This window comes from Harpia harpyja, chromosome Z, assembly GCF_026419915.1.
Source record: "Harpia harpyja isolate bHarHar1 chromosome Z, bHarHar1 primary haplotype, whole genome shotgun sequence".
NCBI classification, from domain to species: domain Eukaryota; kingdom Metazoa; phylum Chordata; class Aves; order Accipitriformes; family Accipitridae; genus Harpia; species Harpia harpyja.
Genome location: NC_068969.1, coordinates 114,050,824 through 114,078,278, shown reverse-complemented (window position 1 = coordinate 114,078,278; position 27,455 = coordinate 114,050,824). Strand labels below are relative to the sequence as shown.

The following is a 27,455-nucleotide window of genomic DNA, read 5'->3' as shown; positions in this document are numbered from 1 at the left end:
ATCATCACCCACTGCTTTTTTTCTCGGGGGGGGGGGGGCAGAACCCGACCATAAATAAACAGCTTACACTTACCCCAAACTCATTTTTTCTAATTAGCTACAGATATAAAGGTTTATTGCTAAGGATAGACTGCTTATCTCTCTGAAGAAAAAATACGCAAAAACTGTGTTGCTTTTCCCCAATTCCCTAATAAAGAGTAGCTCGTAGTTCCCTCCCTCCCTCCCCAACTCTAAAAACAACCCAAAAACCCCTAAAGAACTGAGAAACAGATTAACATCCAAATGAGTTAAAGAAGGACCATTTTTAAAGCAGTGATGCAATCCAAGAAGTGACTGCGTTCAGCAGACCTTTAAGGAGAACAGAAAAGCTAGCAAACATGGAGTCCAGACAATAGGTTATTGAAATTGCTCGGTACAAGAAGGCATCATCTTAACATTTTTAGCGGTGAAAAGCGGTCAGACCTTCAGTGGCGCAGGGACGGCTGCGCTAACCCCTCCAGCAGTCCTGTCTACACAACCACACCGAGCCAACGTGTCCTGTGACTCCCATCTTCCAGCCTGTATTCACCTCAGTAACTCTCGCAACCTCTACATTAAACAGAGACATAGCCTGTCTTTGTGTAGACAAACCATAAAAGCATCCGTAAAAGGAGGAAAAAGAAAATTTGAAAAGCCCTGCTTCATAAGCAATTCTTAATGTCAAATAATAATAATTAAAAGAAGACAAAAAAAACCAAGCCAAAGAGAGGTGTCCCAAGCCCAAAAAGCTCAAAACACACATCCCCTCCTAACCTGGAATTGTTCACATTTGCTAGCTGCTTCAAAAAAACAACTCAAATGTCTGTTCTAGACTTTAAACATGGGGTTGTCTTGCACTAACCACCTCTGCAGCAAACTGAATTATAACATATGACCACAAAAAGGAGTGAAAAAAAATACAGAAACACTATCAGATATAGAGAAAACTTATTCTAACTCCCCATGCTTATGAAGAATATTTGAACATGGCATTCAAAAGTTTCTTTTGCTGTTTAACCATGCCATGGGAATCATCTGATGTTTGTGCAGACAGCTGAAACCCCTCCTGTGGTCTCAATCAGTTTAGTGATTAAAAAATAACATTTCTTCTGCTTCTTCATGTTTCAAGGGGAAAGAACTGCAGAAGTAAGATTCTTTTTGGAGTCTATTACACCATCTGGTGCTATCTAAAGTCACAAATCCAAATGTACAACCACCTTACAGAAAGCTGTGGTACGCAAGATCAGGGTACGTTACTTTAGGGCACTGAATACTGAAATTGTCATTTCATGTCACCCGCAAGAAACTTTCCCAAATCAATACACAGTGTTCTTTGTTTCATGTACATAAAATATTTAGCATGAAGGTCATAAATCGTCCTTTAGCATTCATCTTTACAAGTCTATTTTGCCACCAGGAAGCAAAAGAAAAGTGATCTTTGCATTTTATTAAGCAAACACCCCTGAGTAAAGAGGCTGATATCCACTGTCTTCTCTCTTGCAAGTAAGCACGCAGACACTCAGCATGCCGAAGAACTGAAAAAGAGAGAGTGCACAAGAGATTTAGTTTTGCTGTATTTTTTGTTTCAGTCATCAAACTCAACACCTATATGTTAATTAGACTTCATCATAGCAAGGACATTCCTTTCATATTAAAAACCACTTAGAAAATACATCTACAGAAAGTGATTTTTTTTCCTCTCCCCTTATCGTCAGGCAGATGAAATGGAGGGAGCTGGAAAATAACAAGTGAGGAACAGAGGACTAGATCTACTTCAGAGCCAGAAAAAGGCTGTAGGCTAATAGGACATGGTAGAAGAAAAAGCCCTGAGGTCAAAGGGCAAACAGTATTATTTTCCATGAGGGAAGAAATAAACATTTACCTTTACAATGGCAAACCCCAGGATTACAAGCATGGCATAGCTGATAACGCTCTGCAGCCCAGACTCCAGCTCCTCTGCACAGCCCTGCCAAGGAAGAGATAGGTGAAAATAAGTTAAAAGACATTAACTCAGCTGGACTTTTTTTTTCTTTTTTTTCTCCCCAACCCTTCAAAGGAAGCAGGACCTTGTAAGGCCTGTCTAACCAACCACTGCAGACCTGAGGACTTCCATTCTTGTCTTCCAGACCTGATGGCTTCTCGTTCTCCTCTTGCTTGAGGAGAGGCACTGACAAACTGCAATTCACTGACATTTTCTGCTTCTCAATCTCCTCCAGCTCAGGTCACTTAAAGAAGTGCCCAAAACTCAGAGCCAGGAAGACCAGCAATGGTATCTATAAAAGTCAACTTAGGGGCTTGTGCCCCAGACTGAAGAACCTGCTATGCAGTTCTCCAGATTCAGCATGGTCAATCCTAGAAGAGTCTCTTTCCCTACCCCAGATCTGTTTGAACAACTATGTGCCCATAGCTAGTGCCAGGGCCTTGTCACATTGCTTCTGTAGCAACATGAAATGGAGGAGTTATCAGCAGACAGCCAAGACCAAACATCCAGACTGGTGCCCCTCCTTCATCATCCAGGAGCTTTTATAGAATTATATGAGAAGGAAGTTAGCCAGAGGAAAACCATGGAGAGAAAAAGGCTTGAGGGACATATTGCTGAAAAGAACTGGATGAAGTTATCCCTAAACCCTGCCTGAAGCGCTTTTCCTCGTTGGTTCTGGCTGGTTGAGAATGATCATGGCCCAACTGTGAAACTGTGCCCTTTATCCTCACCCGTGTATTGAGTTCCTGTGGCTGATCCAGATGCCCCGTGCAGTTCTTCATATCTTGCCTGCAGCAGCTCAGAGGGACACTGTTGTTACCGGAGGAATTAAACCACCGCGTGGTTGTCCAGTCACTGTAGTTCTTTACCCCACAACAATGAAGCTGCCAAACACAGGACAGTTACAGGGATGTATGAATATATACAAACATGAACGCTGGTGTTGAGTTAAACCTCTCCTAGGCATACTGGGCAAGAGCTGCCCTCAGTATGCAGCAGATTTACAAGTAGCAGTACTTCAGGAAAACAGCAGTAGATATAATAGATCATCCTCCCTTCATACATTATTACCTCCTTATTGGTCTATTCTTTGTGAAAACTCTAAAATTAAAGTGACAGGTTGCAGGATAGAGTCTTCTGTCATATTTCTATTTTATGATAGAGGATTCTCAGCAGCAGCAGTTATTCACATGTACTCATTTGGTCTGATGCAAAGGCCTCTCACGTCAACAAGGTCATTCATTTACATGAACTTCACACCAGGAGCCTGAAAAGGCCAACGCTGCAATGTGGGGAGCACCCTCAATTGCCTTGGAGAATCAGATCCTAAACACTGCTGCAGAGCCAAGTTTCAGGATATGACCATACTGACCCTCCTCCCCAGCCTTCCCAGCCCAAGTTCCTTGTTTAGGACCCCACTGTTCTTTTCTAAATAATTCTCAGGACAATTAAAAGTTTTCTTACCTGCTCTTGCAAGTAATCCACAACAGCAGACTCCGGATTTTTCCCATCATACTTCTCAAAGACTGAGTGCATTGTGCCTTGCACATCAGTTTTTACCTATTTAGAGAGGAAAAAAAAAACCCCATATTGTTTTAACATGAGAGCTAAGAATTTTATCTAGTGGAAACTAGATAGTGGAAAAGATCTGTATCTCAACTAAGTCAGGGGAAAAAAAAAATTAAAAAAAATAAAAAGCAAGCGATGTTTTAGATAAAATGCAGGTAGCACTTAACCAGAATCACATTCCTGGATAGAAGCTTGCCTCCCCTGATGGAAGAGCCCTCCTTTGTGAGCATCAACAACTGTTTAATTCAATTTAGAGATTGTTGCGATGCCTGCCAGGTACTTCATGTATTCAAGAAAACTGGATATATTGGAATGCTCTAACAATGCAAGATCTATACTTTACTTTTAGGTTAATACAGAGATGCTAATTCTTCACTTACCTTTTCCCTGTAAACAAATCCCAGGACAAAAGCAGATACTTCTGCAATAAAGATAACCAGGATAATGGCCAAGAACTGAAATTAAAAGAGAGAGACTGTAAGGAAGAATTCCACAGCATTTGAATTCAATTGCACACTACCCATCACATTAATTTATAGTGGTAAGTTATCGTTATCTGTTGTTGCCTCTCCAATCAAAATAGTTTCCAGAAAATAAATTAGAATAGGACATCACTGTGCTTGGCTGGGGCTATGACTGCAGCTCCACAGAATCTGTGCCCAATGTAGGCAGTCTCCTGAACACTGCCATGATGTGATCTGTGTGAAGAGCCTACGAAAGACTTCATAAGGCGGCTGTCGAACAGCACACTGCACAAATAAACCAGCAGCTGAGTTAGGTATGTTGTGCACTGGTTGCTGAGCTCATACTGCCTTCAAGGCATGAGCTGTGGGCCTGAAGTTACTCAGCTTGAACCTTTCTGGATTTTTAAAAATCATTCTAGAAGAAGTGGGGGCATACTTTCAGGATTCAGAGAACTAAAGTCAACAGAAAAATACTTTTTTTTTTTACTTGCTTTGTCAATTCACATCTCCTCCTGTTCCCTCACCATCACTCTTCTCAAAACTGGCTACTCTCCACACCTATCTCCAGCAAGCTAGGTGAGGCAGAGCCATGTAACTGCCCGTGGCTGTGGGTATTTGTCTGTACAAGGCAGTGCAACTAATAATTTAGCCTGCACCTCACTCACCATCAGCAGTGCCTCACAGCAGCACGTAACTCCCACGAAGGAGCAGTGCTTCAGCAGTATATTTCAGAATAATCTTTTACTTTCTGTTCTGTGTGTCCTGAGAAGGTCTAATGTAGCACTTCCTATACCATGCAACAGGGTGAAGAATAGGACATGGAAGAATGTGCACCACTCACCACCCCTAGACCAACTCGAGACTCCCGGAAGGTGGCACAGCAGCCGATCAACCCGATGATGAACATTACCACAGCGACGCAAATAATGATCACGGCTGGCAACAGAGCATACTTGTCCTGCAGAAAGTTGTCGTAGCTCTTGTAGGTGTTAATGACATATGCCCCAACATAGCTGAGACCTGCTGCTGCTGCCTGAAATGCAATAAAGTTATTAGCAGTTATTTATTAAGCATCTGCCCAGGAAAGTAAATACGGACCTTTTTGTAACAGTGCAATTAACATTTCCACTTTAGAAGTAATGACTACAGTATGCAAAGATCTAGAAGAAAAAAATGCTGCATCTGAAACTAGCTACCCATTCAAACTTTAACACAGAAGAGAGAATTAACTTCCCATGAATCACTCTTCTACTTATGAAGCAGCACTTTAGCCAAGCTGAAACACGAGTCTATTAACATGCATCAGTCAGTGTCTCTGCAGAGGGCCAAGCTCACAATTCCTACCTAAGATCACCTACATCCTGCATTTGGAGGAATCAACTTCTAAGATGATCGCTACAGGGGTGGGCTGTTGGTTTTGAGCTGCTTTTTTTTTCTGAGAAAAACTCATCCTTTCCACTCTCTCAACACCATTAACCACTAAGACAGCTACAAATGTTCTCGTTCTCAGCAAAACACAGTCCTTCCTTTTTCTGGAGGAAACACATTTCTGCAACCTGTAAAATAAACTCTCCCCCAAAAGGATATTTTGCCGATTGAAGCCAACATACAGTACACCAGTGACAGCTGCCCAACTAGCAGCCCTAGAGACCGAAGGCTTTTATCTGCAGAACTGAGTACAGCCCTGGAAATAGCACGGAAAGACTCAGCAATGCCCTGCCAATACCTCACCAATGGCATAAAAAAATTCTCTCAAGAGTTACAACAGTTCATCCACCCTCTATAATCCTGCAGCACAAGACAATGCCTGTAAAAATGAAGCACCATCCATACTCACATTCTGGAAACTCGAGGGAAACCAGTCTATTTGTTTTCAATAGGCTACAACTGGATTTCATCATACACCTTACAAGCGGTTCATTACTTCCCCCAGTGCTGTATGTCTTAATTAAATCAAACACTCCTCACACTGGAGCTAGGACTTGCTAATTCCTTTACCTTGTTTGGCCCCTTCCCCTCTGGCCAGGTCTGGTGCCTGCCCTTCAATTACCTCCACATCCTTCATTTCAGACAGCTCTCAGCCCACACCGCTCTCACATTCCTGGACGCTGCCTGTGTCTCAAAATTACTGGGATCAGATGCACCAAGTGATGAAACCAGGATCAAATTAACCCTTAGAGACATTTAGCACACATTGTGCAAGATCCTGCTGTGCCGGGGCTCAGATATGGCAGGTCCTCTGCAAAGTGAGGTATCAGGAAAAGGAATAGGATCACCAGTTCTCAAGCATTTTTTTTTCTTCTCCACATGCATTGGGTTTTCAGGCGGTGCTAATGATTAAAGCAGTTCCTAAAACTTCCTTTAACTTTTCCTTTCGTTGAGGAAAAACCTCTTTCCCGTTTCCCTGTCTGCAGGCATACAGCAACCAGGGCTTCTTCCTCCCACTCCTTTTTAGGGATGCAGGGAAAGGATGAGACCACTTTAGCTCAAAGGGCACCATTGCCTTCTCACTTCACCACCGTGAGCAAACTCACCCCTTCCTCCTCTAACACTATGCTCTTGTGCTGAAAGCGGCACAGGAAAAGTCCCTGGAGTGGTAGCAGCACTAAAGGTGGGCCTGGGGACACTGCACCCCCATCCTGCCTTGCCTTCAATTGCACAAAAAGAGCGAGGCATGTGACTCAAAAAGTGCATCCCATATTTCGGGCCTGGAGAGCGGCATGCACGTGTGACTGTCCACCTATTCTCCGTTCTGGAATGGCATCACCTGGGCAAGGGCAGCCACGGAGAAGGAAGCAACACTCCTCGGCTAACTATCCATCATCGTGGAGAAAACTTGATGATGGGATTTGCTCAATATATGCTTTATTTCTAACACTGTTTAGGACTACCAAGCACTGTGATTGGCCATGTTGGCCCCAAACCCAGTGAAAACAATGCAGATTCAAGACGGGGGATGCAGGGCTTTTATTAACCACAGAAATGCTCTGCTCAGCTGAGCCAGCACCAGCTCAAAAAGCAGCTCATGCAGTTCCTAAAAGGGTTCAGAGTTTGGCCCCTGCTCCCATGGAAGCCGTGGAAAACATCCTAGTGACCACAGCAGGAACAGCGGGATGCTCTGGTTTGACTTAAAAACTTCTCCCTACTTCTGCATGGCAAAAAATATTACACGAATAATGCCACAGTTACTGTCAGAGTTGTCCCGTCCTGACTGTAACCCCTGGCTGCATTTGTTGCTGGGGTTTGAAGCCCTCCTGGTAAACATGGGTATGGCTGGAAAGTAATGGTATTCTAATTTCTCACGTTTTGGGGAAATTTCAGGCAGGGGCACCACGACTCTACAGCACGCACCAAGTCATAATCCTCCACCATGAATACAGATACAACATGGCGATACTCCCAGCCACCATGCTTGTACCCCAAAAATCACCTCATCCTTGGTCTCTCTGATGCTGCCATCACCGCAAACCTAACACAGAGCTGAGATATGGCTTTAAAAATTCCAGGCTAGAGAAAGTACTCCCAGGTAGTCACCCCAAACCAAAGGTGGAGCCAGCCACTAGCAACACAAAGCCTCCTGCACGTGCACTTTTAAACCAGGCGCTTGCATCTGGGCACAGCCACTAATGAGAATGTTTTTCCTGAGGCGATCAGCCTTTGGTGCAGCTCAGTACCCAGGCTGGGACGTCCCACCGCAGTTGTCATCAACCGCTGAGCACCCACAGCCCCAAGAGAAAACCAGAAGGACTGCGAGACCCTCAGAAAGGTTCATGATAGAGGAAGGCAGCCCCTGGGGAAATGGAACAGGGGTGACTTTACTGCAGGAAAGGCAGGACAGGCTGAATAACCGGGGTACAAAAAGGCATAAACCATGTTTTTGGCAAGTAAATGAGTCATCCGCATTCAGCAGCAATGTCATGTCTAAAACATGCACAATGAAACAGCCTTGTGACTTAGTTAATGTGTAAAAGTTAGTGGGCAAAGTGCAAAGTTAATTGTTTGTCATATTCGGAGGATGCAAAGCCCTGCTCTTTTGCGTAACTCTAGTCCCAGCCTTTACAGTAGTTCTGTACTTCTAAAGACAGTCTGCTTCACAACTTAATCTTCCTATAGGATGTTTTACACAAAAGAATCCCCCAATATTTCCATTATCCTTCTGCAAGCGATTTAGACGATAGGCACATTCTTCATCTCTCATCCATACTTTATGCCTAGTTTTCTCCATATTTTCAGTGTGCTCAACACACAATGCAAAGGAAGCACACACAGGAAATGCTGAAGACGGACCAGCTGTGGGAAACTAAGAAAAACTTTGTTGCTAGTAAAGGGCTACCACAAATTTAAAAAAAAAAAAAAAAAAAATTGTGAAGCCAATTCACAGAAGTCCCATAAAGCCAGGACTAGCGAAGCTCCACGACAGTAAGCCAACATCAGAGGGTCCAGTGTTGAGTTCAAGGAGATTCTTGCCCAAACTTTATCAACGCAAATATAGACCGGCACTTTCACAGTAGGTTTTATTGTGACATTCAGATTTTGTCTGGGTTCTGGTCAGAGATGAAACACAGCCAGCAAGAGGTCTATTATAACTTCCAAACTTCTGCTTCCAAGCAGAAAAAGGAAGTGTAATGAGGTAAAAATAAGAGACTTTGGGTAAAGATCTGGCTTAAAGGAAGTTCACATTTTTCCCCACAAACTGAGATACAGCCACAACTTCACCCGTGGTTTTTAATTCAAAGTGAAGGTTTTGAAGCCTGAAGAGCAGGGTCACTCAGGAGTGGAAGGCATTTCAGCTAACGATCTGTTCCTTGTTTTATTTTTGCAGATGAGTCCCAGAGCCAAACTTCAAAAGCGAGGATGAAAAATATTTCAGAACATAAACCTGAGCTCTCCCCTTAAGCCTTCCCAGTACTTAAGGCAAATTCAAAATCTGGTGGAGGGATTTTCCCCCCAGCATTGCAAAACCTTCAGCCCATTCCTAGATCTAAGATGAAACTTCTCTAGAAGAGAAGTACAACAAGAAATGTCCTTTGCACTGCTGAAGATAGACCTTAAGTCAAAAGTGTAAAGTAAGCCCGATTAAACAGCTTCTGTTGGATCTCAAAAAAAAAGAATTTTCACAAATACAAAGGCCAGTTTAAGTAATTACTTTTGGTGAGGAAGAGATCAAATAATTCCTTCTTCATGATTAGTCAAACACCTTCTCAAACACATCTAAAATTATATACAAGGTTGCCAGGATTATTCCAAGAAATTCACACTAGAAATTGTTATTGTTCTTTACAATTTTTTTTGTCTCCTGCTTGGAAGTTTTCTCTCAGAAGAATTCAGTGCAGAATAGGATCACGCGATGCACGGAGAGGCTTGGCCCAATGTGGCTGGCAGAAACCCCAACACTGGCAGCCAAGGAGTGATGCAAGGCTGATACAGGAGAACCAGTTCACCTGGTCTGTGGGGCTGCATCATTGCCTGCACCTGGCTGTGGTCCACCAGCAAGCGCTGCACCTCCGGCAAGCAGAACATCCTAACCTTAACCCTTCCTCCCCAAACATCCCCGGCTGACTCACTGGGGCCCCAGGAAACACTGCTGGTATTTCTTTACAACGCTGATGATGCACATAAAACAAGCTGAAGAGATGAGGCAAATGGAAATTTTGCAAGAAAACCCCTTTTCACAGCTAAGCGACACAGCTGCAACTGTCTCTGCTGTCTCACCTACCACAGCTTGCATCATTCAAGAACCTAAGCAAGAATTACTTGCTTTTTTATATCCTGTGCCTCTGACAGAAAGCAGAGATCTTAAATTGTTTGAGCGCAAACAATAAACTCCTTGTTGGGGTTGAGCAAAAAGAAAGCAAAGCTGTAACAACTGGGTTTTCCTAGGCTGATGTTTGGGCAGGACCTGGGCAGGGTTACTCACCAAGCTGACTTCACCCACCTCTTCCATACTTAGCCCAGCCAGCTGAGCTAGGGAGGCAGGTATACAGTGGTGGTCTGCTGCAGGAACATATATAACAAGCTGGAACTCTCTCCAGCCACATAATGCACACACAGCACTGTGAATATTCAGTCTTGCCCGGGAAACAGGAGGGGATAGGACTGGATGGCTATAAGGAGCCCAAGCTGTCTCACTGATGCAGAACAGGACAGCTGTTGGAAAAGAGTAGAATTTTTTTTTTTTTTTTAAAGTACAGCAAGATTTTTACCTTGTGTTCCACCATCAGAAGAGGAATTGTTTTTATATGCTGATGCCCATGAGCCCCTGCCCTTGTAGAGACACTTATGGCCATGCAAATACTTCATGACACTTTATCAGTGTCACAGCCATAGAAGGCCCCCCTTAAACTTCCCTCTATACCACTGCTCTGAGAAAAAAAAAAAAAAAAAATTACAAAGTTTGCATCTGTCAGTCAAGCAGAACAGATACTTTTCTACCTTTCCTTCTTTGTTTTAGTAAGTTGACCTTACATGATGGCTGGGAACAGAGGTTTGTGTTCGTTTGCATTTAATCAGCATAGGCTTCTTCGTCCCCCACAAAACCTAAAAAAAATACAGTAAAGGAGCCAACCTACTAGCTATGAAATTAAAAGGCAGTGTTTGTTGGTTCAAGGTTTTCTGGGGCTTTTTTTTGAGGGTTTATCCCAGAATCCTCCAATTTCAGAGTGTTGATTTGATCATTTGGTCTGTTAATATGGACTGGTATAGGATTTTCTTTTTAAAAGGCTGGTCAGTTAAATACAGAGTAATAAAGCTATAGTGTTAAAAGGAAAAGCTGTAAGAACAGGGTAAATTGCAAATTCACCAAACAAGTGTGTTCAGCCACATGCATCTTCTATACAGGAAAAGAACTGAGATAATGACACTTAAAAAAAGGCATTTCTCCCACATCAGTTCTCAGACAGGACCTTCCCAGGGCCAGCACTAATATCTACCACAGCACAAAACTTGGACTAATTGGACTTTTCCCCCATATTGTTAACTTTTTATGGGCAAAGAAAGATAGGGTAAATAATACAATTTAAGGAGTAATAGTAGTTGTTTTCTGCAGCAAAATACTACAAATACATACTGGAAGAACTATCAATATCTACACAAACCCTTTCTGAACCATTTCCTTCTAGTTCTTTGTTAGACAGTCAGCTCACAGAGGTGTTTTAATTTTAAGGCTTGAAAACCACTTTTTTCACCAGTATCTTTGCGTAGCAGTGATTTAAGCCAGAGCACCTCACCCAATGCAATACCTGATGCTGATGTTTTGCCCTCACATCAACCAACTACATTCACTCAGATGCCATCACCTTTTCAGTAATTTTAACTTGCCAGAGGACAGATTAGGATATCATCTTCACTTATTAGTTTGCAAAGTGTTTGCCACTACTGTGCTGTCCCCATGCCCCCCATATCTAGAATCAAGCTCCAACAACACTGATCTCAATTACAGCTGCACACACCCCCCTTAACACAGAAGACACTCCTTATTTGGGTTTTTTTTGTGTACAAAAACGGTTTTTGATTTACCTTGATAGGTAAATCCTCTGCTCGGAAGGGTTTGCACAACATTTCCTCCATAAACAATTTATTTGATTACCCAACAGGCACCATGCACGGCAAGGGGAATTACTCTTTCTGGCTCCCTTGCTGCTTTATTGTACTACAAGTTTTATTCTTCCCATTTGCCACCAGATTTTCAATTCCTCCCTAGCTTCTGCATTACTCCATTTCCGTGGAGTCAACATGTTTTCTAGTGACTTCAGGAGAAAACAAAGGCACTGAGCACTTCCACAAGAGCCTTCTTCATTTTATGCGTGCTTTAACAACTTCACAACTCCTGTTTTAAACTCCACTTAGCCCATACAGACCACGCAGCTTCCCAGACCTAGCAGTCTCCCTTGGCTCAAGGCAGAGCTCTTTTTTCCCAGCACTTAGGGTAGCCCTGGCTCAGCACTTCCCATTCCACTTGCACAGATTCCTCTCCCTTTTCCTGTCCCAGGTTTAAAACTCTGCCAGCTGGAAGGGACCTCCTGGCTTCGGCTACTGTTTCCTACCCTGCTTATGGTGTTCATTTCTCTGAACGATAAATCAATCAATTGCTGCACTTGTGTGATCTGGCTTCATCCAGGACAGCATGTGACCCTCCACCTGTGGTACAGAGGAGGCGGCAGGCTCCAGCATGCCCATCAGATGGCTGTGCAGGCAACAACTGCTACGGAGGGGACGTACCCACCACCTGCTGCAGCTCCCGGTCACACATAGCTCACGGCCACCGCTGGACAGGCTGGCCACGCACCGGTGAGGTACAAGGTCACAGAAGCACAGAAGGGTTGGGGTGGGAAGGAATCTCTGGAGGTCATCTGGGCCAACCCCCTGCTCAAGCAGGGCCACCCCCCTGCTCAAGCAGGGCCACCCCCCTGCTCAAGCAGGGCCACCTAGAGCTGGTTGCCCAGGACCGCGTCCAGGTGGCTTTTGAGTATCTCCAAGGATGGAGACTCCAACACCTTTCCGTGCAGCCTGTGCCAGCGCTCCATCACCCTCACGACGAAAAAGTATTTCCTGATGTTCAGAGGGAACTTCCCGTGTTTCAGTTTGTGCCCATTGCCTCTGTTCCTGCCGCTGGGCACCAGTGAGAAGAGCCTGGCTCCATCCTCTTGGCAGCCTCCCTTCAGGTATTTATGTATATCAATAAGATCCCCCCCCCCAAGTCTTCTCTTCTCCAGGATGAAGAGTTCCAGCTCTCTCAGCCTTTGCTCACAGGAGAGGTGCTCCAGTCCCTTCATCATCATGATCGCCCTCTCTCCATTATGTCCGTGTCTCTTCTACTGGGGAGCCCAGCACTGGACCCAGCACTCCAGACGTGGCCTCACCAGTGCTGAGCAGAGGGGAAGGACCACCTCCCTCCACCTGCTGGCAACACTCCTCCTGATGTAGCCCAGGGTACCCTCTGCCTTCTTGCAGCAAGGGCACGTTGCTGGCTCATGGTCAGCTTGGTGCCCATCAGGACCCCCAGGGCCTTTTCTGGGAAGCTGCTTTCCAGGACACGCATGGCTCTGTTCTGCTCCCCACTGTCCAACAGGTCCTTCAGTTTCTGAGGCCTTGGAAGCCCACGGCTTCAACTCTTTCTCCACTTTTTTCTACTGGGAAAAAAAAGCAATTAGCAATTTAAAAACCTAGCGCACACATTTATGTGTTCCCTCAGACTCTCAAGTTGTGAAAACATTGATTTGCAAAATAATAAAAACACTAAACTCAGCAAGTTGGCTCTGGGTTGGAGCAAAAAGCAGCAAAGCTGTGAACCCCTATCAAATTGTCCTCAATTGCCAGCAGCACCAGGAGAGACATACCACTGATCTTGTGCCAGTCACTAGCCACAATTTTAAAACCTTTAAACCACGGTCACCTCATGTGAGGTACAGAGGTGGGACCTAACCAACAAAACTGTACTGAGCCTACTTACACAAAGCCACGGGAGACTCTTCAAAGTACATTATATCTAAATATTCAGCTGCAATGTACAACTACGGGGCATGTTTCAGCTAGCCTTCAAAACACACCGCAGGGCTGCTTGGTGGGTATGGTGGGAAGCGCTTGCTTTTTCCTTTTCTCCCTCAAATGAAAACAATAAGCAGCAGCCAAAAGGTTCTGAAAACCTGTGGCTCTCTTTCAGGGAAAAAAAGAAAACCTAAGCCAGCATCTACATGCAGTTTTTACGTGCTGCAAACCCACACACTCAAGAAGTGATTCTGGTTTTAGTGGGTTTGTTTTCAAATTATATTAAATAAATGTTTTCCTTAGAGTTGTCCAAGCATGTCGTCTTCTGTTTCCCGAGCCTAACTCCATGGTTATTTTCCCATCCCTAAACGCCAGCACATCCTATGAAGTGTAAGTGGTGGGATGTCCTTGCAGAGACACTGCACACCAGTGCAAAGCAAGGAATCCTGCCCCAAATCCTCTGACTTCTAATGCTTAAACCTGTGCCTTGTGGTCACTGTGCTGCTGCTGACCACAATCACAGAACATCACGCACCTCTGAGGACAACAGGACCACTATTAGGAGAAAGCAGCACCACCCTTTTCACTCTTATTCTCCCCAAATACAGAGACTGCAGGGCAAGAGCTTGCTCTGAGTGTAACTTCAGCTGAGCATGGATGGATTTATCAGCCGCTGCCAAGCTGTTTTGGCTCTGAATGGCCAGCTCATACACAAAACACCCTCTAGTTCAATATTTGCCTTCAGAACCACCCTAGTTTCTTAACAAGCTGTTTCTGGCTCAGCCACCAGATCTTGCAACTAATCTGAATAGCAAAGTGCACCTAAAACACAGTGGAGCTAATCCTACAGCCTGGGGAAACTTCTCGGAGCTGGTAACGGGGCAGATGCCTCTATAATCTGCCCTGACATATTGCTTGTCACCCAGCTGAAAGGGAAGGAACACGGGGAGTAAGGCCGCATGGTTGTTGTGTGCTTCTTCCTGTGAAGAAAAATGCAGGTTGGGATTCTCCTGCCGCAAAGGGATCCTGCCAGCTCCATGGTAAAGCAAATGCAGCTTGGTAGTGCAACACTTTGGGGGAAAATGAAGGAAATGCCCAGTTCATACACCAACTACAGGGAAGAGCCGCTTTCTATTCCCCCTGCATTAAGTATCCTCCAGCTCTGAACATCTTGCAAAGGGGTAGCAAAATGGGACCTCTCGAGCAGCTGTAATTATCAGAGGCACTTCTACAACATCAGACCTCTGGTTTCAGAGACCTGCAAACAGTGTGACTTGTGAAGAGACCAAAGTGTGTTTAGGACCAGACCCATAGCCCGGCCATCTAACAGGAGCGTTTTCACAGCCTCAGGGACTACTGGGGACAGTCAGACTAAGGCAGTTCCCCAGAAGCAGACAGGAAAGGGTGAAGCTTCTTGCACTGCGTCTGCATCACCATCACCATCTGAACACCTCCCCTTTCCTGACCACACAGCACTGACATCTCAGTTTTAATTTTGTCCGTGAGGCCCCTACGCACATGGCAGAGCACATTTTCCTGAAAGTCAGTTAAGTTCTGCTTCCTCATTTTGGGCAGAGTAGTTTAAAATAAGGAGTAACTTTACCCTTTCAAGGCAAAAGAGGATCACGCAAAGTGCCAAGTCCGGTACCAAGCCCTGGCATCAGCCCCCTCCAGTGACCTCTCCAGTTCACGTGGCTGTTTTTCCCCCCACAGTTCAGCAACAAGTTCACAGCAGAGCTGAAAACAAACCCACCACTTCCCCCCCAACACTCCTCATGCTGGGTCAAGATGTGCCCCAGCCCTGCCCGGCTCATCGCCCCATCCCAGGGGGTTCAAGGAGCCCCAGCCAGTACCACCAGAGGGGCAGAAACAAGGAGCCCACAGGGAAACCTGTCCTGAGCCCTTTCAGAAAGGGATGAATGACTACAGCCTTATTCGCTGGATGGGCTAAAAAAATTTAAAAAAATAAAGGTCTTGGTTAAGCAGCTTTTTCCACCATGGACTCTGCTGTGAGTCAGACTGACCCCGTGGCCCATCAGCATCATTTCCCTGACCCGGAGCGGGGAGGAGAGCTTCCACAGCTCTTCTATCTTCCTGTCAAGTATCACATAGAGCATTAAAAGCCAGCAGAGCTGCCTATACCTCACTGTCACGCACAGTGGGCAGCTACAGACAGGATTAAGGATTTGCTTAAGAACAGATGGAGGAAAGGTGAGAAACAGGTCACAGGGCTGCTGACACCCAGACCTCTAAGGACGCTTTGGAGAATACCTCCATCCTTAAAAATAAATGTGTTTCTAGCACCAATAATCTCCAGCATAACGTTTGCTATTCACTACATTTTTAATCCCATTGGGGGATTAAAAATTCTCCTCCTCACTGGGTTTTATTTTTTAAGTATCCCGATTTCTCTCTGACTGAGGCTTCAGAGCAAGCATTCCCAAACCATCCATCACTGGCATGAGTGATTTCAAACCATTCACAGATGCAGGAACTTTTTTTTTACCGATAAGTTTATCCCTCCCAATTACTAAAAATTATTTAAAAGTGATAACACAGCAATATTGTGATTGCTTGAGCTTCCACTACACCCTCTCACATCACTCAGCACATCACCATAAGGTTGAAAACAAGTAGTTTTTGGTCTTGGATGCACCTAGGGCAAAGGAGATAGATTAACCACAGACCAAACAGACAAATATTCCATGATATCTAGACCAGCACGAGTACCTCCTCAAAGCAGAGATTACACTAGTACCCCAAAACACATTTGATTCATGCTCCTTGGAAACTCCCAGGTCACAAATCCAAATATATTTGCAAAAAAACCCCTGATGTAGGGTGCTGGAGAGGGTGGAGAAGGAAGACAGGGGACAGCCACCCACCGTGAGCTTTGCAGTGCTGGGACACTCTCAACAGGGACCAGGTGGGAAGGCAAAGCCCCTCTCTATTCTCCAGTCAATGGATAACTCTTGCAACCATCTGGACTCAAATCCCAACCCAGAAACTGTAGTTCACACCCCTTTTTAGCAAAGAGGCAGAACCCAACTGGGTTTTCTGAAGAGTCAATAAAGCTCCTGAATGACCCATGATCAGCTCAAATGCGCCCAGAGCCTGTGCAGGTGCAGCCAGGGATCAGCTGGGGAAAAACTAGTCTGGCTTCATTGCTTGCAGGCAGAGCAAACCCTGCCAAAGACCAGTGCTGGGATCACTCTCCTGGGCTTCTCCTCCTTGGACAGTACTGTTGCTGTCAGCAGATCAAATTCTGCCCTCTCCAATTCACCAGTCCTGCTAAAACTACCCAGGCAATAACTTGCCCAACAGCAGAGAGGAGGATAAAGGTAAGTGAAGCAAGGCTTGGGATGTGCCCACCTCTGATAAAAAGTGAATGGGAAACCTGGGCAAGCAGGATTTTCACTGCAGCAACACTTAAGGTAGCCTTCTAGTGATGAACTCCCCAGGACTCCTGGTGAATGCCAAGCCCTCTCTGGAAGCAGAGTTCTGTTTAGTGACAACAAAGCTGAAAAAGGTGAGCAGGTACAAGCTGCTAATGGCTGAATTCAGCAGCACAGCTCTGGGATTAAAGAAGGGAGCTTAGAAGAAAAGCAACCTTCAGATCACGTTATACAGAAATATCAGAAGATGAAACTTAAATCCAGTTTTAAGATTCTCAGTTCCTTCCCTTGGACCAGCAGGTGAACCCCAGCATTTCACCTCCCTCCTTCAAGGAGCATCATTACATCCCACCCAGCCAAGTCCCCTCACAAGACATCGTCAAGAAGATCAGAGTCTCCTCCAAGCCTCGCTCTCCCTCTTTTAGGTGGCCAGAGTTAAACCAGCATCCCCAGGCTTCACCTAGCACAGGCCAACACCCACTTACCAAAATAACCACACACTTGGACCTAATTAGTAGGTGCTAAAAAGCAAAATTGGAGGTGGACAGATCTCCCACAGCTTAAAGCACCACCCTTGGTAACTGTAGTTAAAGAGCTTTAATCAATGCCTTATTTGTGGGGGTTATGTACACCTACATCCTCTCCACTGCCCCCCCCCCCCCAGCAGAATGACCCACAGATATGATGGTGAGCCTGGTGGGTAAGAGAGAAGTTGCTTTTTCACCTCATTTAGGAAGCCATTATTTGTTATTCTGCAAAATCTGTCTTTCTTCACTCCTGCACTCTGATAACAATCAGAGATCCCAAAGAGGATTTATTGCCTTTTTAGGACATCTCTAAGCAATAACCTTTGTGAAAGCACCATTAACTGCACCAGCTGCTGAATATGCAGGTGGTGAATTATTTTCCATAATCATTTCCAAGCTGGGCAAGGTTTGCAGCATGCAATGCCTGAGCATGAATTACTCCTTAGAAAAGGACTAATGTTCTTTGCAAATCTCGTGTTTTGATAATGATCTGGAGCCTTGTACTAGTAGAGCCCCAACTGTTAGAAATGTTCTGAAAGAGCATAAAAGAGTCAGTTCCTCCTTCCCCACCCTCCTAAAACCTGAATTCCAGGTTCTGCAGTTCTGCTGCAGGAATGCAATTACCACACGTAATGGTGGTGGCAGCGTCTAAATGCCACAAGGTTTGGGGCTGCATTGCTCTTCCTAGGATAAAAAAACCCAAAAGGCTGGTTTGGGTCACCCCAAATTCAGAGGCTACAGACAGGCAGAAGGATAATTACTGGTGGTCCGTGGACCCAGATGACCTACTAGCTTCAATCACAATTAGAGAGTTCTCCTACAGCAGAAGAAAAGGTACCAGAGACCAGGACATAAGGCTGTTGTTTGATTTTCAAAAAGCTAAGCAACAATGCTAATCTGAGGTACGCCTGAGCTGAAGCTCAGGGGATTTCCACATACAAATAGTGGGACGCTCCAATGTTTCTCCGCAGGTATTTCAAAAAATCACCACAAAACAAGCGTACACGGTGAGATCACATTACTTGATGCGCAGCAGTAAACACAGCCTCCTGTGCTGTTCAAGCTAGCGATATGAGAGCTACCCGGAACACACGCAGCAAAAAATTGTGCTCAGCCCCTATAAAGGAGGCACAGGACTGGAAGGGGACAAGCTCCTAACTACAACCAGCAGCAAGTCCTATATTTACAAAACAGGGCTTGACACCCCACGAGATCTCAAGGTTTAATTCAAGCAGTTTTCAATTTTTACCCCCCCCCCCCCCCCCGTAGCTTCTCTCTTTGGGAGACCTCTGTTTTTTCTCTTTAAATCTTCCTTGCTTTAGAAAAGTCCTCTGCCTTCCCCATTACCCAGTCCTGCTCGGCCAGGCAATGGGGGAAGAGCAGAGAAGGGGGGCTGCTGCTGTGCTGAGCCTTAACCCGGGCTGTGCAGCTCCCAACCCTCCCTCTCAAGCTACCACCAGCACATTGAAAGCATCCTTTGCAAAACACTCTTTTGAAAATACTCAAGTGCTACAAAACAGATGTGAACGCCCGAACCACGCTGCTGATACAGATGAGGTTTAACTGGGCCCCTTCTCTCAAAGCAGCACGTGAGTCCTTGGATGATGACGGGGGGGGGGGGGTTACGCAAACTTCCCCACGCAGGGGAAAAGCCCGAGACTGGTTACAAGAAGAATCACTGCCTCTTCTGAGCGGCCACCTAACCCAGGCCCTGCTGTCACTGTCACCAGGCTGCCGTGCCACAAGCCTCCAATGCCAAGCCCCCCAAACCAAAAAGTACACAACCCCACCCTCATTTTTTTGATTTCTTGTAAGTAATTATTGAGGAAGTGATTTGGAAAGGCGTAATTATACCAAAACATAATTGGAACAAAGTTCTCAGCCATTTTCCTCCCCCAAACACTCCTCACCCCAAACTGGGAGGGCAGCCCCTGCATAATACCCTCATCCTGCTGCAGCCAAACAGCTCCGTTTGTTTCCAGTCACAAAATTAGCCTGTAGATTGCTTTAATGACACACCTTTAAAAACACTACTAAAAAATCTACTACATTAAAACACCCTGCAAAAAACCTCAAACTCCAACACCTTTTTTTTTTGTCAGAAACTTAAAAACCCAAATCTTCCTGTTCTTTAAAAATATATATGGAGGGTTTCCTATAGAAATTAGTAAGTCACCTGCACACTGGTAAACTAAATTCGCGATTAACTCTGGAAACCCTGTTAACCAGAATGCAGTCACGTCCCATGACACCGTCTCCTTCTGCCAGATCTCTTCGTCGCATCCAACACCTGGGACCGCAACCCCCACGTAAACCACGCAGGTCCGGGTCCCCCCATTCCGCACCCCCGTGTCCCAGCATCCCATGGCGGTACCCAGAAAGCGAGGCTCAGCAGCAGCAGGACCGTCTTGGAGGTGATCACGCCGCAGTCCATCGCGTAGGTCAGAGAGAGCAGGTCTGGGACTCCCGAGCAGGGACCGGCTTTTGGTCCCGCGTGGGGCCGCCCCCGGGCCCGCCCCGCAGCACGGCCCGCCCGCCCCGTCTCTCCCCACCCACGGGGATGCGGTCAGTGTTTCCCCATGGCCAACGAGGCAGTTTTCCAAGCAAGGGGGTTGGGGAGCGCCGGGAACAAATGTCAAAGCAAATTATTGTTGACTTCAACGTGGGGTTTTTTGTTGGTTTTTTTTACTTCTGCAACTTTCAAGCTGAGTTAAACTGAGCTTTTGTGAAAAGCTCTCACTGCAGCTAAAAGGTTTTCATCAAATCTGCCTTCCGGGACTGCGAACGCACAGCAGCGTGTCTCCCTTCATCGAGCGCTTCTCAGCCTTTTTGGTTTGGCACCGTGTCATGCCAACCTTTTCAATGGCATGCACCAGGAATAGCAGGAATACAGCTACGACGTGGGTTTGGACACTCAACTGTGTGTCCTAACCACTGAAATGTGAGTCTGAGCAGCCACAGGGAGAGGGATTTGAATTTGGTGACTGCAGAGGGCATGAAAACATTGCTTTATTTCCATCAGCCGAGCCTCGTGCTTTTAAAAACAAGCCGAAGGTGCAGGGCCGGCAGCCAGGGGTTTGTTTTGCAAAGAAGACCTCGGGCAGCCTGAACTGAGCTGAACCCAACTCCGCTGGGCTGCAGGATGCAGCTGTAACAAGTTTCCCGACTTTGCCCCTTCCCGGCAAAACCAGATGCGAGCCAGTTTCCTTCAGGGGATATGGATTTTGGAGGGGTTGTGCTGAAGTAGCTCTCCAGTGGGAAATCATGGAAAGGGAGATTACGGACAGTCTCTGCCCGTGGCCCATGAATTGAAGCCGCAGCTGCTTTGAAAGGCAGCAGAAGGGCTTGTGCTGCTGGCTGCCAAAATCACAGAAATCCCCACACAGAAAGTGGGGTGAAGCTGACTTCCAAAATTAAATTCCTTTAGGAGTAAAGATCAGCGCAAAGTCAGACCTTGATGACTGCTGACGGAGCTCCTCCTGCCAGCAAGCCTGTGTTTGCCATGATAATTTCTATTACAGCAATAAATATGAACAGAGTGTATAATTGTGGAGTATTTCTTCATTTTAAAAAAAGCAGCATTTTCACTTTCCCTTGCAGCATGGCAGGCTGAGGTGTTAATAAAGAAAGGAAATTGCCTGGAAACCATTTATCTTCATCATTTTGTAGGAATGACTGGTAATCTGGGGGAAATACTTCGAATAAGAATGAAAGGGCAAATTCTGAAGTTTCATTTGAAATGAAAAGGAATAAAAAAAACACACCAAAGAAACTATCTTGCCAGCCAAACCCTATCTTTCTTTGATATCAAAAGATTGTTTCCATTTTTGTTGCTTGTTAGTTCTCTATTTTATTTAAAAATAAAATAAAAGTAGTTTCACAATGAGAATGAAATAGTGTCCTTAATCAAAATGTTACCAGCTGTATGCTGTTTCTTTCAAAGCAAAATGTTATTAAAATCAACAATGGCTGATTTTTTATTAAAGGTGGCCTAGAAAGTAACTTGCCAGAACAAGGACATGCCCGTGGAGACAGCCGTATCCCAACCGTCTCAGACAGCCCAGGTTATGACATTCCACACCATTCACCACCAAATTAGTCTTAAAATCAAGAGATTCCTGTTGAACGCAGGATTTTAAAAAAGCACTAAGCTGGCAATTTCACAGTCAACTTTGGAAATGAATGGGGAAAAAAGGAAATTAAAAGTATCTAACACAATAACAGAAAGATAGCCTAAAAGGAGGTTGGTTTCCAGAGCTGCTCTCTGCCTTTGGACCTTTTGCCCTGGATGAATTGGGTGGGTTGGTTAGTTTAAGTCTGAATTTGGTTTAGGAAATATGTTGGGAAAACAACAGGTTTCCCACTCATTTATTTATTGTATGTTTTGCAACATGCAAGCTCAACGGTTTGCACTGGAAGCCGTAACGTTGAGTAGGAAAAGGATCTTTACTTTTTGCCTTATCTACCAGGCATCAACCACGTAAAGATAAAAATTCCCCTCTGCACATCAGACCATGTGTCTGGAAATAGCTCTCTTGAGTTTTCTTCCTGCTAGACTAAACAACTTGTCAGCTCTCATATTTTCCAGAACTGATTCTCTCCCATTGAGCCCCATTTTTCCTGAAGTGCCTAAAAAAGGGTAGCGTGTTCCCCGAGGGTTTAGCTGTGCCGAAGAGGATGCCGAACGCCTCTGGCTTCTCCTGCAGTGCCATGGCATTGCTGACTCACTTCCAGCTTGTGATCATCTATTGCTGCAGATCTATTTCTGCTGAAGGAACCACTTCCAAGCCAGCTGCTCCCCATCCGCTTCTCCTGATTATTCCTGGCCGGGTGGGCGACCCTGCCCTTGTCCTTTCTGTGCCACATCTGATTTTTCAGCCCTTTCCTCCAAATCCTCAAGGTCATTTGGAAACTCCATCCCTACCCCAGTCCTAGCCCTTGCCACCTCCACGTGCTCTCCAGATTTAAATTCTCTATTCTCTCCTCCAGGTGATTACTGAAATTAAAACCCACGAGAGGCAGATGCAGAAGCCCAGGTGACAGCAAACCACGGGTGACTGTCCCCAGGCCAGGGATCACTCCTGACGGGCAGTGGGGTACGGGGAGGTGTTAAAAGCCTTATCATATGATATTTATTGCTTCTTTCCCCACAAGGCCTGTTAGCCATCACTGAAGGAAATGAGATTAAAGTGAAACCATTTGTCCTTGACAAATCTACATTGGCTGGTATTCATCTCCGTATTTTCTTCTTAGCTGCTTACGAATGATTTCCCAATTACTTAGTCCATGGTCTCTTTGATGTTGTTTTTCAGGAACTGAAGTTAATTGGCCTGCAATTTCCAAGCCCTTCCTTTTTTTTTTTAAATGGAGCCTATATTCTCCCTTTCTCAGCCTGCCAGCACCTCGCCGCCCTCCCAAAACCCCCACTGCAAACAGCTCTGAGATGGCTGGAAACACTTTTTAAGTCCTCTAGGATCAAGTCCATCATACAAAGTTCATTTGAGAACCATCAGTTTATAAAACCTCAGCGTAACCTGTCCTTTCTGCATTCTCCCATTCACTCTAAGCCTTTATCCCTCCTTTCCGCTGTGCCAGCTGCCGATTGTGCCGGACATTTTGGTGACCATTGGTAGAATGGGGTCAGAAAATCAGTCTCCGGTGGTTGGCATGTGAGGATGATGCAGAAGCACTTTTCATAGGACGTGATCTTACTTCTCAGAATGGTTTGGATCTCTTGAAAATACTGATGTAAAAATAACAGGAAGGAAAGTTTACAGTCAGCAGAGAGAGCTTTTTAGCTAAAAACACTGAAAAAATCTTTAATGGAGATCACAAAATTAGCAAAAAGTGAAGTTTGAAAAACTCAAATACTTTCAGTTGCTCTTTAAACACTCCAGCTGGGTTACACACTCAGTTCTTGTCACAGTCGTGAAAAAACGTGTTTCCCAGAAACAAGTACTCACATTTTCTCATTTTTACAGGAGGGAAATTGTTCCTGTATGGAGTTTAATTAGGAAGGCAAGGACTCTATATGGCCTTCCATCCCAAACCAGCAGAGAGCCTGCCACGGCAGCTGTATTCACTGGAGCATTTATGTGTGAGGGTTCGCAGTTTAGACCTTGCCGTAGTGCTAGACATAGAATTTTGATTTCTACCATGCTTCAGTACTCTGCTGAGCAGGTACTATAGATAACGCTGCACTGACCCTGAAGCTCTGACTGCAGCTATTTCAAGCCTCACGCTCTGCTCTGCTCCATCGACCCTGATTTGACCACACCACTGGTCTTACCCCACTTGCTGACCTGGTGACTGAGGACAGCCAGGTAGGACATAGGTGATGAAACCCTGAAAGATGCCTGGTTAGCTTTTCTGTGGTATTCTGTGGTAGTGACAAGATACAGCTAAAGTAGCTCAGAGATGTTTTGGTCTCTGGATCCCAGCTGCAGCAGTGAAAGGCTGGCACTTAAAACCTGATGAGGCTCCAGGGCTGTGTCCAGCCCAGGACTTAAAACCAGTAGCTCTAGAGGGACAGGAATACTGGCAGCACTGGCACGAAACTGTGTAAATCTGCTGGCAGGGCAGCCCTAAGACACACTGACCGTGTTCATGATGATCTTCTCATGCTGGGATTATTCACCCCTCCTTCACACTGTGTTCCCTTTTTGTGGTTAAACTCTGCTCTTTCAAGGTTGAGAGGAAGAAAGGAGAATAACATTTTCTCTACTTGCCTGTGGGTGTGGAGGGAGGAGAGCAGCCGATCTTGTCTCCCACTCCCTTCCGCTGTGCAGGTCAGGCGTAAAAAAGAGCAGTTGTCTGATGGCGCCTGGCTCAGACATGGTTGGGGAAGGGCTCTTATCTTTGCACTTCTACATTTAAACCACAACGACCAAGCACGACCTGTGTACACAGCTGACACCACAAGCCAAGGCCAAACGTAGACCTGTCCCATCAGCTGCCTCCTTTCTTCACTCAGAAAGTTTGCAGATCTCTTTTCAGCTCCTAATATTTGAAAGCTGACCAGCTACTCCTGGGCTCCAACTCAAAATTTCTCAGCCCTCACAGGAAGCTCAGAGTTGATTAAACGTTAAGAATTACTCATCTCCAAATGATGTGCCAACACTAGAAGCTTGCATCTTGCTGCCATGCAATTCCATGGGGAGATACACGGCCGCAACAGAAACACATGCTTATTACAGATAAACCTCAAGAATCCTGATAGTCAGCGCTGCTTACAGCTGCACGATGAAACATCTGCAGGACTTTTAGGCTGCAGAACTTACTACCAGCACGAATTCAAGTTAATCACGAAGGTGAGAGATGAGAGCCAAGATGTGAGGCTACTTTCTCAGGGGAAACTGCACAGCTGGGGCTCTGCACCAGGACACGTGGTGCCGGCCGGCAGGTACCGGCTGTGACACATGGCTGAACGAAGGCTTTATTTTTAACTTGTATTTTTAACATACATTAGTATAAGTTTTGAGCTCTGCTACTTATCGAGGGATGTCTCATTGGAGGCATGTTTGTGTGACTCTCCTATCCCTATTCCTGACTTAGCCAGTCATGTGGATCTGAGCAAACAGCAAATCCTTCAAAAAATGAGTAAAAGTACCCAAAAGACATAAAAACCAGGAGTCACGATTTCCCTAAGCAAGTATTTTGAAGATTGCCTGAAGGTGCTGGCAGGAAGGATTAGAAGGGAGCATGACCGGAGGAACCTGAGATGGTCTGGAGTGTGACCGGTGAGGAAACCCTGGGGGAATTCAGAACCAGAGAGGAAGTGGCAACTTCTCAGAGCCCCAGCCTGGGAAGCCCAGGGCATCTGCAGGGGGAGAAGGACTTTTGATCCTGTAGAAGGAAGGGACCTGGTGTGCCCAAGTGCTGGCTCATGCAGCCACCACAGTCCCACACAAAGGGAACAGGCAGCCACTGCAGGAAAAGTTTTGTCTTTTATGAGGGGTGGGGATGACTTTGGTTCCCTTAAATCAAGTTAATTTTTCTTCTAGAGGAAGAAGTAAAAGGTTTCTTTTGTACAAAGAAAAGGGGGAATTGTTCATCAGTTGATATCAATCACTTCCTAGAAGAGCAGAAAGGGCCTACTGTCCTTGCTGGATTTTCCCACCACAGATTTTGCTCTTGAAAAATGGCTCTGGTTTGCCGAGTTGCTCTAACTCATCACGTGGTACTGTCCTACCCCCCACTCATTCCCAGCCCTTCCTTCATGCTGACGTTAGCGTTATTGCAGCTGAGCCAAGGCAGATCAAGCCCAAGGAGACACATCATCCTGTTATTAGGGTTTAGCTACATGAGCTGTATCTTTGTGCTGATCTGTCTGGATGGGGAGAGAAGGGAGGGATGACTCCATCCCTTTTTGTGGCTCGCCGCACTTCGCTTAAAGCAGTTTGAAACGTTGGCCCACATCTAAAACTCTGACTTCTGTGCAGTTGTTGACACCTGAGTCTCAAATGAGGCTTCTTCCTGGCTGTTCCTTAGAGAGAGGTTTCAGGAAAGAGCATCCAAACCAGCAAACCCACGCCAGACCATATGCTACATATATCCTATAGATATTGCCCCAGTGAGGAAACCCTGGAGAACAATGCGGTGACCAGGATCCCCTTTGGCATGTAATTTAAGGAGAATCTGTTTTTTCATCTAACGTTAATGTAAAATAAGCTCAAAGTCACAAGACATCTGTCACGCCTTTGGACTAAAACTAGCTTTTTCAGGAGGAAATCTTTTCAAAGCTGGTGGAGGGACTTCACATAAAACAATAGGGGGACTGGAGGATCCATCCACACGCCCCTCATTTTTTTTAGATTTCAGATGGAAGTGCTGCACATTTGTATACAGTCCATATTTTTTGTTACACACAAAATTCATCTGTGGTTTTGTGTAAATGTTAAGAGTAAGGCAATATTCCCCATTAAACACCCCATAAAATACTCGGCAAAACTATTAACATACCAAGAAATTCAGTCCTCCCAACACTTAAATATGAGTGTTTTCAGGGGGGAAAAACCACAGTTCCCTGCTGTGAAGCTGTTTGCCTCTCCCAAACATCTCAAGGACTAAGTCACAATAGGATGATAGCATAAGTCTCTACTGAAAGACACTCAAGAGATTCCAGTTCAAGGACTACCGCGGTGGCATAACACATACCCCAGCGCGTAAATCCTGTGTATCATACGGCTTGCTTTGATCGTGCAAGGATCCCATCACTGGTACCTAAAGTAATTGCACTGCTGATTTCAGTTGGATGAGAAGCTTTACAGTCAGCTTTAAACATTGACCTTTCTTCCGTTGGATCATTTTTATAATTGATCAGCCAAGTCCCAATTATCTGCAAGAAAGCAAGGTTGTTGGCAGTATCAGTGTTCCTGGGCTTCATAGCTTCACCAACAGCTTTTTCCTGTGACTTTTTTTGTGGGCAATGAACTTGAAGCAATCACTGATCCACAGCCAATGTTTTATTTCCCATTTTCCTCCAGCCTGGGGAAGCTCCGGAGCCTGTCCATTAGCAGGAGGTCTCTACGAGAGGCCTGCCCGTCGTGACCAGGGAGCTGATGCTGTGGGGTTCACACATTTACCATCAACCTGCGGGCACGTTCTCGCCATTAAACTCGTTCTTCCTTTTATGCGCTTATTAACTCAAAAAGTTTTCACTCTTGTACCCATCCGTGCCAGCCTCTGCTCCCACTAGACGCCACCAGCACTTCCCAGCGAGGTAATGTTACACTAACGAGGGGCACCAGGGCCTGGGCTCTGTGGGGCCCTGACTGATCCGCATAAGGGACGGGGCCCTGTACGCTCTACCACCCTCGAAGGACCTGCGGCCTCACAGCTCGGCGCCCACACGGTGCCTGCGGCCCGGGAGCGGTGGCACAGCGTGTGCGGGCCGGGTACCGGGACCGGGCCCAGGTCCGCCTCACGCCGCCATTACGGCCCCGCCGCCTCCCCTCAGCCCGCCCGGCGGACTGCGCATGCGCCACTCGCGCCCTTCCCTCCCGCGCTTGCGCCGGGC

The 27,455-nt window shown here is 45.8% G+C and overlaps 1 protein-coding gene across 2 annotated transcripts; it reads right to left on the bottom strand.

Moving 5' to 3' along the window:
• Positions 1–31: 31 nt before the first annotated feature.
• Positions 32–27,394, bottom strand: LOC128136761 (tetraspanin-36-like). 2 transcript variants are annotated; one of them, XM_052776808.1, is made up of 7 exons: positions 26,594–27,394; positions 4,874–5,065; positions 3,949–4,023; positions 3,464–3,559; positions 2,731–2,883; positions 1,901–1,984; positions 32–1,553 (listed from the first exon to the last, which is right to left on the bottom strand). In XM_052776808.1, exons 1-7 carry the CDS (start codon positions 26,648–26,650, stop codon positions 1,467–1,469), a joined length of 744 nt encoding a protein of 247 aa, XP_052632768.1. In that variant the 5' UTR covers positions 26,651–27,394; the 3' UTR covers positions 32–1,466. The 2 variants fall into 2 exon arrangements, with proteins under 2 accessions (XP_052632768.1, XP_052632767.1); XM_052776807.1 differs by lacking the exon at positions 26,594–27,394 and adding an exon at positions 19,812–19,943.
• Between the last annotated feature and the right edge of the window lie 61 nt (positions 27,395–27,455).

Bases quoted from the DNA above. Each gene is read 5' to 3' on its own strand.
- LOC128136761 (XM_052776807.1), bottom strand. From the start codon at position 19,871: ATGGACTGCGGCGTGATCACCTCCAAGACGGTCCTGCTGCTGCTGAGC. The intron at 3,560-3,948 runs GTAAGTGAAGAA...CTCTCTAAATAG, and splicing joins GATTTGTTTACAGGGAAAAG to GTAAAAACTGATGTGCAAGG. The intron at 1,554-1,900 runs GTAAATGTTTAT...TCTCTTTTTCAG, and splicing joins TGGGGTTTGCCATTGTAAAG to TTCTTCGGCATGCTGAGTGT.